Source organism: Varanus komodoensis, unplaced genomic scaffold (genome assembly GCF_004798865.1).
Source record: "Varanus komodoensis strain SLA01 unplaced genomic scaffold, ASM479886v1 scaffold1, whole genome shotgun sequence".
Taxonomy (NCBI): domain Eukaryota; kingdom Metazoa; phylum Chordata; class Lepidosauria; order Squamata; family Varanidae; genus Varanus; species Varanus komodoensis.
Window position 1 is genome coordinate 89,659,370 of NW_025335268.1, and position 12,526 is coordinate 89,671,895.

At 39.7% G+C, this 12,526-nt stretch overlaps 1 protein-coding gene across 1 annotated transcript; it reads right to left on the reverse strand.

The window, feature by feature from the left end:
* Nucleotides 1-567: 567 nt before the first annotated feature.
* Nucleotides 568-11,584, reverse strand: CLDN18 (claudin 18). The gene is made up of 5 exons (XM_044449912.1): nt 11,365-11,584; nt 4,709-4,873; nt 3,418-3,526; nt 2,018-2,128; nt 568-709 (listed from the first exon to the last, which is right to left on the reverse strand). The coding sequence occupies exons 1-5, from the start codon at nt 11,582-11,584 to the stop codon at nt 568-570; spliced, it is 747 nt and encodes a 248-aa protein (XP_044305847.1).
* Between the last annotated feature and the right edge of the window lie 942 nt (nt 11,585-12,526).

A 12,526-nucleotide genomic window follows, 5' to 3' on the forward strand; every position in this document is an offset into this window, starting at 1 on the left:
CAAGTATATTTTAAAAAGAAAGGTAAAACAAAATGAATATAAAAAAGAAACAGAACTCATGCTTCCCAACTTGGTGCCCTTCAAATGTTTTATGCTATGTATTCCATCATCTCTGACAATTGGCTATGCTGGCTGGGGCTGATGGGATTTGCAATCTAAAACATTAGAAGGGCATCAAATTGGTGAAAGTAAACACTGTTAATATTCTGGTTTTGAATATCTGCTTATGTCTATGAAAAAACAGCAAATAGTATATTGGATAGCCAGTGCTTCAGTTGCCCTCAAATATCATTACAATCAGAAGCATTTCCTTTCATGATGAATGCAGCAGGAAAAAATGTCTTTCTGTTCGAGTTCAGCATGATGTCAGGAGGATCTATTCTCAGCCACTTGGAGAGAGCATTTCTAAACTGCTGGGGAAGAGATCCTCAGCATCACCAGGCCAAACCAAAGGAAGTAAATAAGCAGACATGAGAAAGGCCCCTAGTTAGCACTTAGGTCTAGCTTTGGTCTCAAACTAGAGGTTTAGGAAGGTGAGAGTAGAATTACAACAAAACTATTTTTTCTCTATACATAGTCATATTTTGAAGGGTAAGGGCGTCTCCCTTCATCACTTTTGACAGTGGTATTGTCAATTACTGGGGTCTTCTTGGTCTCATATCCAATTCCAGACTTGTATCCAGCAGACTTGTATGACACTGCCTTATAACTGAAACAAACAAAAAATGCATATTACTTAGTGGAAATCCCTAGGATAATGGGGCATTTATACGTAGCTGCACTATTTGCCATGTAGTACATGCTATACAATTTGTGATGCATATTATCATTTTCTATTTCACTAGAATAACATTTGGGGCTGCTTCGACCATGGTAGGAAAACCATCTTTGATATGTTCAGAGGTATGCATGTGAGATCAAGAACTAGTTGCGGCACTAGGTAACCTTGGACAGCTGTCAGAGCCCAAGCAGGTCCAGCAAGTCCCACTAGTAGAGTTTGGCCCGTGCACCCCCTTCATCACAAATGCATGGTGGCAAGCAGAGCTGCCATTTGCCAACCTGAATTTCTCACATTACCCCCAGACCATCCAACAGTGCGTCACTCCAAACCATTGTGGGCAAATTAAAAAGACAGGTAGCATCTAAGATTCATCCACTACTGCCAGGTAAGCTTACAACCAAGTGAGCAAGTAGCTAGGTGAGTAAATCAATGAATTGGCAAAAATACTAGTTTAAGCTCTACCCCATTTTTCCAGTGCCCCCTGTTATCCTGCAGTTGGCTCTATCCAAAACATGTATTGGTAGCATACTTGCAGCCAGAGCTTATGTATATCCATGGAGAAATAATTCCACTGAGTTGATTCCACAACTACAAGGTAAGTATAGGTAAGACTGGCACCTTGAAGGAAGCTATCATTACTAAAAGGCTGAACTTCAGTGGTGTGTTTCAGGAAATCATTTAAAAAGATGTATTTGAGACATGTATTTGCATGTATAGTAGGAACAACACACATGCCCCACACTGCGGTGCATTGTTCCATTAAAAAACTCAACCCATTATGTAAATGCCCCACTGCATTACATTTGAAGGGCTCATTGGTCATTCCACATGTATTCTTCAGATATTTCTCTGATGAGCAGTTCATGATTTGGACACAGTGTGAGATTTCAACTAGGAAGATAACCATCAATGTGTATGTAACAAGCTCACCTAATAGATTCAGTTTGACTTTCATTACAAAAAGTGGCATTTTGGCAATCTGAGCTTTAATGGGCACTGAAATCAATGATCCAACTAGGAAGACATTGTAGTATGACCAAAGCAAATGCAAAGCCAAACAGCATGCCCCAGCTTTTGCTTCTGTCTTTTGGTTTCCCTGTGCTCAAACGTTAATTGTTGCTGACGTGATGCTATTATTGTGTTTTACACACTTAGTTTCCCTTTCTAATAAAGAAAGCCTGTGATAGAGAAGTTTAAGTAGCATAATCTGAAGAACTGTCATAGTTGGGCACTCACTGGGTTTCCTCTGGGACCAGTCCTCTACAGGCAATGCACATCATAATGCCTCCAATGAAGGCCAAGCCACCGGCCACCCATCCAACAAACAGTGCAGAACCAAATGTGTATCTGTAAAATAAGAAGTGACAGTACATATTTTACTCAAGTTGATGGATTGGATCCAGTTTAAAAGAGTCCCATTTTATTCCCACTGAAATCAGTGAGATTTAAGTTAATCATGACTTACTAGGCACATTAATTTCAATGGCACTAAAGTATAATTAATTTAGCCTGAATAAAAACCAACATATTTCAATCCTGCTTCTTTGAAAGGGCATTTAAAATATAGTTGTCCAAAGATATGCATCAAGTACTATTCATACACTGGAGACATTCATGCACACTGAATTCAGTGGATCTGCATCAGCATAGAGGCAACTGCTTTGCTCCAAGTGGTTTGTGGATCCATCTTCCTTGACTTTAGTTTCTTCTGTATCCTAATATCTTTCCCACTTGGGTTTCCTTTGACCCTGAGTACAACTCTAGAGAAAATTGCAACACTTCAGCCCTGTTGCCCAGCAAACTATCACCCCATGCATGCATGGCTAGGAGGGATAGTGGGCTAGCATAAGGCATGAGTGTTGATTATTTGATTTGGAGCTGAGCTACTTGTAGCCCTCCAGATGTTTTGCCCTCCAGCTCCATTCAACCCTCCCTAGCTAAGCTGGCTAGGGCAGATGGGAGCTGTAGGCCAAACCATGTGGAGGGCCACAAGTTGCCCAACCCTGATTTAAATGAACACGAAGTGGAAGGGTTCACAAAGAAGTTCAGAAAGGGTGGCAGGGACTTAGGAAGGACCACAGTTCAATTATAGAATACATATTTGGGGGAGCTGTAGCTGGGGAGCTACTGCCAATCTGAGTAGATGATGCCAGCATAGGGAGATGAACATTTTAACCTGGTATAATGCAGCTTGAGTCAGCATGTATACCCATGATACCATCAGTTAAAAACCCTCTCAGTACAAGGTCCATCTATACTACACGGTGTATCAGTTTTATATAGTTTAACCACCATTAACAAGAGTTGTGGGAAATGCAGTTTGCTGGCAATTGTGCTAGCAGTCCTGAGTACAGCCTTCTTCCACCTCATGAGCTCCAGGTGTTTGGGACTCCAGCACCCAACATTTCTCACCATTGGCCATAATACCTGGGGCTGGCAAGGGTTGACATCAGCAGCACATGGAAGGCACCAGACTGGGGAAAGCACATCTCAAAGAATTCCCTGGGAAGAAGGAAGTGACTATTCCATGTTTACTTCTTTGGTGTAGGTATGCCTGTTCATTACACCTGCCCTGATTAAGATTAAAGCACACCATTTGATCTCTATAAGCACTGAATATAAGGACCTGGAATTACCTCACTTGGAGTGACATCATTCCTGATTGATACATGCCAGCTGTTGACATCCAAAAGTTTGTGACAAGCATGTTGGCAAAAACGGACACTCCACAGATAGCACAGATACCTGCCCAAGAGAACAGATCATTAATCCAAGGCCAGAATGAAATTCAAGTTTATCAATGCCAGGCTTGTCTGCCTTTACTTACAAAACAGGAAGAAAGCAGGTAATATCATAATCACCCAACTGTATGACATAATCACCTCCAGTGTCAAGTTATGTATATGAGCTAGGTGGGAGTGGGCAGATGTTCCCATAGCAAGATTTGCCACATTTGTTGGTTTTATTAAGATGTTTATGGAGGATGAAGAATATTGGTGGCTATTAGTCTTGACTGCTACATGCTACTCCTAGGATCAGAGGTAGAGTGCTTTTGGAAACCAGTGGCTAGTAAATAACATCAGGAGGGTGCTGTTGCCCTCATGTGCTGCTTTGGGTCTTCTTGAGAGGTATCTGGTTGTCCACTGAAGGAAACAGGATGTTGAAACAGATAGGCCTTTGAATATTCAGAGGCCGTAAGAGACAAAAGTGTGTGTAACTGTTTCCTCACCCCTGATATTAAAGATGATGGGTTAAATCCAGACTTCATTATTGATTAAGTAAACCCACTGAAATCAGTGGGTTGAGTTAATCCTGATTAATCTCAATGGGCCTATTCTGAGTAGAACTAAGTCCAATTGTAACCCAATGTATTAAAAGGACTGCTGTGTTAGTTGTGGTTAAATCCTTTTGCAGCTTCATTTCATTTCTGCCTACCCTGGTTGTTGCCAGAACAAATCAGTAATAAATGTCCTTATAATTGTTTGGGGCTTTTTTCCCAACCCAGCAATGGCATGAAATCTTTGGTAAGTGCTAGGGTGCTCTAGAATTCAGTTTAACAATTTCATCCCAAATATATCCAGAAAGGAAGGCAGGCAGGCAAATGTTCCACAACTCCTCAGTTATCTGTACAAGAACAGGCTCACAACTAATTTTATGACATTGTCCCTTATAAGACTCAAAAGCCTGTATCTAAGAGATTAAGACAGTGAATGCCTTGTTGTCCTGAGTGTAGGCCAGGTGGGCTAGAAAGTTTCATGGCCAGGAGAATCTTCATGAAATTTTAGCTCAGGGAATTGGAAAACATTTGTTCATTTAATTTTATTGGCCACCAGTTGCTAAGTTTGTTCAATGTTTTCTGCCTCTTAATTCCTATTGCCTCTTACAAAACAGATAGGGCCATGGGGCCCCAGAGGAACCATAACTTACCAGCAACAATAGACAATATTCCAGCAGTCAGAGTCATGTTAGCTTTTGCAGAGTCCTCCATGTTGCCAATCCGTAAACATTTCAGGGAGAAAATAGCCACCAGGAGGCCAAAAGCACCAAGCACAATGCCCACAATCATCAGCGCTCTCACAGCCTGGAACATTGCTGTAAAATACAAGGGGGAGCATTAAATTAGTAGCAAAAGAATATTGCTCACAATTCTTAGAACAAGAGCGGTTTGTTAAGACAGACACATGATTCACATGAACACTATTGATTCAAGAATTTCTTTACAAAAATATTTACCATCACAAAATGTGGTGATGATCACTAGCTTAAACAGTTTAAAATGGGAATTAGACAAATTCATGGAGTAAATCTATCAATTACCATTTGATAGCTAAACAGATTTTTGTATTCACAGCATTCTATCATTGAGTATCGGTTGCTAGAGAGCAAGAGAAAGCTATTGGCGTGCTTGCTTATGATGAAGCTTGCTGAAGTTAGGTTTGCTATTGTATTTGAGCCCATCCATTGAAACATGCCATCATTTGTTAACCATCTATAAACCACAAAGTGAAGCCATGTTTGTTTTTGGTTTTAAAAGTCTGTTTTATTTTGAATTATATCTCGTGATGTCTAGCATGTCTACATACTTGTCCCTCCCGAGAAAAAGGCACCCACACATGAGCGACCTGACAATGAAACTATCCTAAAGGCCAGCAAAATGGACAGGAGAGAAACAAAGCAGAAATAGGGAAAGCAAGCCATGTTCCAGTTGTTTTACTCTCTACAAGCATAAACCATGACTTAGTATTATGCGCGAAGTTTCCTTTCTGATAAGAGGCAGCTGGACTAGCCCAGATTGTGGTCTAATCTTGCACGGACAAAACTGTTCTTATGTCCAGGCTAGGGACAGTTGTTCATAGGAAACAAGAAATTTCCAATGATCAATAAAGTCTGCACTGAAAGTCCCTTTTGAAAAAAAGTTTGCAACCAAAGCCTGCTCCCATGTTTGACTTGCTGAACAAACATCACGCAATGCACTCATTCTACATGGGCAGAACAAGGAAGAATACTTAATTTGTACTCCTCTGAGCACATTTCTCTGGCTGGTGCATTTTTCCGGAATTTTCACACAATGCGCACTTTTTTCGTTGATTTGCTCTTGTTCATATTGTTGTTTTCTACCTTGTAGAAAGCCAGCACATACTGATTCACAGGTACATCTCAGCCTTGTGACAAAATCAGACTTACAAACCCTCTCCTTTATAAGGAAAGTGCACGTTTATCTAATGCTATTAAAACACAATTCATTTCATCTTATCCTTATATTAATAAATGTCTAGTGAAATACGGAAAAGGTTTCTCAATAAGTAAACACTTACAAGATAGAGCTATGTACAGAAGGCCTCTCAAAATTCTCCACCCTATTTGATGGGAGAAAAACTGTGGGAAGAGAAAATTTCACTGTGTTTCCCCAGACGGAGGAAAAAGTCTCAATAGTTTCTCATAGCTTAGGCAAGAGTTGAAGTACAGCTTCTTTCTTTTTCCACAATCTTTTTGGGGCTTTGTGGTCCATCAGTTGTGTTGGCAAGCTGATCCCCATTTAACAGCCATTACAATATAGGTGGGTGTGGGGGGGGGAGAGTTGGGAGGTGCATTATGTCCAGCTCCAAGAAAGGGATGGAGTTAGTGTTGAGCCGAAAACTGTCCTCCTATTTTCAGAAACTTTTCTTTCCCCAGAAGAGACACTTCCAATGTCCTTATTTAATCTTAGGGTCTTTTGTAATTCATTTTCATGAAGTGTTTCCGTTTGCCTAATCACTCCAAGGTGACCAAGGGAGTTGTGTGTGTGATTTCTTGCTAGAGCACTTTCCTCCTTTGCTCAGCAGCATCTCAGGCTGCCTGCGTTTCCTGATCTGCAGTATCCCTTTCAAAGGAACTATCTTATGTCATTTTTCCTTCGGCTTTACTTCAATTTCAGGATATTGTGGAGGCTACCATAGCACTGATTATTCAGTGCAAACCAGGACAGTGCTGCAGATTCCTTGGCAACCTGCTAAGTTAAGTATTGCCAACTCATCCCACAAACCTAACCAAAATTTCTCCATCACTGATTTTTTCCATTTTTTCTTCTGATTCTTTTGTAATAGAGTGAATGAAAATGGTCAGAAAAAGTGTAGGAGAAATTTTCAGCACAGCACCAGGAAATGGTGGTGTGAGCCACCTGAGGTCTTCAAGATATTGTGACATACAGCTTCCATCAGCCCTCACCGTTGTCAATGCTAGCTAGAACTGGTGGAAGTTGAAAGCCAAACTTTGCGGGCCTTGGGTTGCCCATTCTTGCTCTAAAGCTCTTACCAGTGGATGTTCATGACTTATTCGCAGCCTCCTGGGTATCGTCTACAGCTACCAGTATACAATATAGCTGAGTGAAATGTGCTCAGATGGGTATATAGCAGCATTGTGGAGATTCTGGATACTCTTGTTCATATGGACTACACTCATAGCCAGGTGTGCTTTGCAAGAAATTGCAAATTGATTGATTTAGGAATCAACTTGAAAAAAATGGACTGCAGAAATCTGCTGGGATCTACAAGGTTTCAAGCCCATCTGACAAATAGGTTACTGCCTTCCATAGGCTAGATGATTCATTCTAGAGATCTTACTAGGCAATGCATGATAACAAATGTTAACAATCCAGATATTATGCAGTCATTCATTGTGGGCAGGATTAACATGCATAGGGAAAAGCAATCCCTGGATTTCATGAATCCAGTGTTCTGTATACACTGAGTCTATACACCGACAAACTTTCAATGCATAAGCTATATTTAGACTCAACATATGTAGGTCAAGCCGTCATTGGTAGTTTTACATGCACGTGTGCACACACACGCACAGCCTATTAAGTCTTTGCAGTGACCCAGTTTGGATGATACAACAACCCATGAAGGACAAGACTATCCACACTACTGTATTCCCAATCACTATGTATGGGTGTGAATTTAGACAGAGAAGAAAGCTAACAGGAGGAAAATTGATGCATCTGAAACAGAACGCTACAGCAGAGCTTTGGAAATTTGCTGGACCAACAGAAAGACAAGTGGGTCCCAGATAAAATCAAGCCAGAGCTTTTCCTAGCAGAAAAAACTGACAAAACTAAGGCTGTTGTATTTGTGGGCGCACCATGCGAAAACAGGAGAAGACAATCTGGACACTGGAGAAGACCATCATGCTAGGGAAAGTCGAAGGCAGAAGAAGAAACTGAATATCAAATATGAGATGAATTCACTCCATAAAGGAAACCACAGCCTTGCGTTTGGAAGACTGAGCAGGCCTGATACAGACATTTCGGAGGGCTTTCTCTCATAAGGTCACCATAAGTTGGGCATGACTGCACATCACAACAAAGACAAGGTTGTTGTGAATGAGCAGGAGCAAACAAATATGCTGGGTGTTTGCCCACTCCCACTATAATAAACATGCCAGAGACACGCTATCCCTGGGTTATTTCGCATGATGTATGACCACAGAATTGTGGTTCTGGGGAAAGGCACAAGTTTGCATTGATCCATCCCTAATAAAACTAAAGTCTGGGTTTGCATCATGCACCAAACATGCCAGGGATGAAACTGTTCAGCACAATGGAAGCAGACAAGCCTCCACACTTGCTCACTTACTCACTACCAAATAACCTCATTACTTCGTTAAACTGTGGGTTGTGTGTCCTTCATGCTGACACACTGAACATTAGCACAGGACTGACAGTTAAAAGAAAACAACATAAAATACCTTGGAATAAATGTTTGGCTTCATGGAAATTAAAGGAAGAGAATAAATGGATATTCTATGCCCTTTTGACAGTTAAAGGACTGAGATTACAGCATTATAAAAATAGACACATACTTACACTGCTTTCACTATCTGAATGGGTAGCACACAGACACCATCTTTAAATTGATATTATTTGAATAATAATAAAAAGAAATAGAAGCCTGGAATAATATACACTCTAGAATTGTGCTGTGGAATCTAAGCCCCAAATGTTGATAATTGGAGGGAGGGGTTATAATGGCTGGTTGGTGCTTCTCCATTGTATTGCATCAGTGGAGAAGACCATTTATTTATTTAGAATTTTTGTATGCCATCCCATCGCTTATAGCCTCGGGATGGCTCACATAAAATAAATATACATAATAAAATAATTTAATTAAAACCAAAAATCACCCTGGCTGCAAAATTAAAACCAATAGATATTATTAAGAGTTGTTAAAATATTGTTTAAATAAAAAGGTCTTAGTCTGGCGCCAAAAAGCAAATAATGACACAGTGAGGTCTCTACTGCAGTGGAGGTCTCTACAGTGGACAACTGCCAACAGCAGTTTTCCCATCAGAAGCAGCTGAATACCATCAAACTGGAGATGGTACCACACCAACAGTGTGGCGTAGTGGTTAAGAGCATGGGACTGGGACTCAGACGATCAGGGTTCTGGTCCCCGCTCAGCCATGGAGCCAACTGGGTGACTTTGGGCCAGTCACAGACTCTCAGCCCAGCCTACCTCACAGGGTTGTTGTTGTGGGGATAAGACGGAGGAGGAGATGTGAGCTGCCTTTAGCCCTTTGTAGGAAAAAGGCAGGATATAAATCGAAAAATAAATAAATAAAAAAATAAAAAACCAAAAGAACGAAACACCACACAATAAACTGGGCATGGTAAAGAAGACCCACTTTTGAAATTACTCCATTCTACCAAACAGAAGCAATCTGGTTCTGTCAGCTACGAGAACAGTCAAGCTAACGTAGTCAGTCCTCACAGTGATAATGGATAATTATTTTATTTGCCCATCATTTTAATTGATGAATAGTAGATTGTTTTTATACCAATTTTTATATGATGATTGGTCACTGTAGATCAGTTGTTTTTGTGTTGTTGTTGAAGTTGTTGTTTTTACTTTTTTTGATTTATATTATATTTTAAAATTATGACTATCATATATATATATATGCATTGGTTTTATGTTTCTACTGTTTTAATCAACCTACACCATTCTGAGGGTGTTCACTAAAGAACAGTTTATAAAAGCTTTAAATAAATAAAGGGAGAAAATGGGAAATATATATACCTCCCTGGTGAAAAATAATTCACATGTATGCTTTCTTTTGCCCTAGCTGGTGCAAGCAAGGATGAAAGCTTAGATTTGATACTTCACTTTCCCACCACCACCATCAACAGCACTTAGATTTGCTCTGCCTAGCTTTAGTAATGGACAGAATAAAAGCGCTGCATGCTATTTTTATATTATTAAGTATTTGTCATCAACACTTTTCCCTTAATTTTGTGTGATTGCATGTGTATGAAACAGCATGGTTATATAAATGCCAGCTATTGCTCCAGCAGTAATTAAATTTTTGAGAATAGACAAAATGCTGGAAGTACATTCACCAATAGATTTCTGAAATCTTCTGCCCGAACATATAAAATACATGGTCTGTATTAACACTTTCTCTAAACAGTATGCTCTATGGAACCGTGTGTATAAAAATTCTGGAAATATGTTTAAGAACAAAAATATTTAGGAGTATTTTTAGGATTGGAGGACCAGTGTTTTTACAATCAAACTTTCAAATTTGCAAGTTTAGGGGTGAGCAAATTAAAATATTGTGCACCGTTGCTCAGTAAACTACTGTCAGCACGCATCAAGGTATCTATCAGAGGTCTAGCTTATTTCTATAACTGGATAGTTAACTCTCTCCAACCCAATGACAGAAGCAAGAATATTTAGAAGCTAGCCGAATATAACTGATAGAAAATACATACGTCTAGCATAAGTATATCAAAATAACACCAGTTGGTTTCATCTTAACAACTTCAAACTTGCCCATTTTAAAATTAGAAATGAGATTTAGATTTTAGTCAACATCTCCAAATGTGAAATATGTAGAACTTTAAGTTAATAAATTCATTATTTTCATAATGGTCTAAAATTAAATTTCATAAGTTCATTAAATTCATAAAATGTTAGATGTGCCTCATCTAACTTATTCCCCTCACAGGTCCTCTTTATTCCAAAGTTGAGCTTCATTTGCAGTTTATTTGCTCTGGCCCATGTTTTAAACCAAGACCATTTTTGGAAACCAAAATGTGTCCATATTTACTTTTTACTAAACATACACTCTGCCAGTAACACAAGTCACTTTAATGCCTACAATTCCCAGGAAAATGTCAGAACTGATATGAGACTGGGATTAAATCTCATGTTTTGTTCTCTAATATCTTCAGGCCAAGATTTACCTTCCTTACAGGCGGATGCACAGCAATGTCTAGGATATGGTATCAAATCATTCCGTCATGTCAATAATTAGACAATGTACCAACACACACTGAGTTCATCTTGATTTGACAGGTGCCAGGAAAGAGCTTGGTTAGTCTTGAAACCAATTTTGACATCTTTTCTTGTAAACATAACAATATTTCAATGTCAACATCCTCCGTATGACAAGTGTATCTATATACATAAATAAATCTGTCTCCACACTGTAGAGCTCATTAGCCTCTGCTTAAAATAATAGTTTCTTGCTAATCTATTAAAACACTTTCTTTTCCATTATTTCTTTGAGGAAGCCTTAGCTAGCCCCTTGTCTGTCCATACCTGGAAGCCCAAGAATTGTGAAATAAGGCCGGCATTCTGTAAGACCCGAACTCTGACTGACACAGCTCCTCCAGAGGCCCTGATATTGGAATACCGATGTCACTGGATTGTCATATAAGTCCTGGGTGCTCCATGTATCCAATGCTGTGGCAACAATGCAGCCAGCAAAGCCCAAGGCTGAGACAAAAAGGCCCATTACTTGGCAAATCGTGGTGGACATTGTATCTTCTTTGCAGCCAGGTGCAGAGAAACTACTAACAAAGCTTAAGGGAACACTGAAGTCCCTGGTGTACCAGCAGGCTATGGCAGACCTTATCAGATGGTTTCCATTAATAGGTGTTGTTTGCTCAACATGTTTTTGCAAGATAACAGAGTTTCAGTTGGGTCGGTTAGTGTTGAATGCTCTGGGCTGCTGGAGCTTTTGTCCCTTAGGAGCCCTTGCTGGTCTGACAAATATTGTTGGTCAAGTGAAGGGTGACTTCCTCTGAACTAATGGCATTGTGCAACATGACACACACACCCTCCATACTTAAATCTCTTATTCAGCTTAGCCTATTCCAGTGTCCATGTACCTAAAATGTCACCAGTTGCAATATGATGAATGAAAAGGAGGGCTATCGCAGCATTGCAAGGCATATTTTCAGTACTTCCAAAGTGACTTCCTCTTCACATCATTATCAAAGATTGGTGTTTAAGCTTTCAAAAGACTCCAGTATCATTTTTATGCTTACAATGGACCTTTGTGAAAATATCATTTTATTATTATTATTATTATTATTATTATTATTATTAGTTGGTTGAGTAAAGTTGAGACTTTGTCTAATTTGCATAGTATCCATGTCTGCCTCTTCCATTTGTTTGCTTCTAGCTTGTTTGATATGGTTCTCTTTAACATAAAGCTAGGCCAGCAATTCAAATTTTGTATGTACAGTTAGGACATAATTCAGCATCTCATGTCATCAATCAAGGGTGGGCACAACATCAAGCCCATTGGTGAAATGCTCTTCTCTTTGCCCCCACTTGACTTTTTCTATAACCTTTTACCTGCCCCACAGTCACTGCCAAATTTCAGCGGTACAACCAGGGGAACCCCACCTCCTTTTCAATATATTTTCTGTCACTAAAATTCAGCATCAGCCTCATTAGATTTTAAGGGACGATT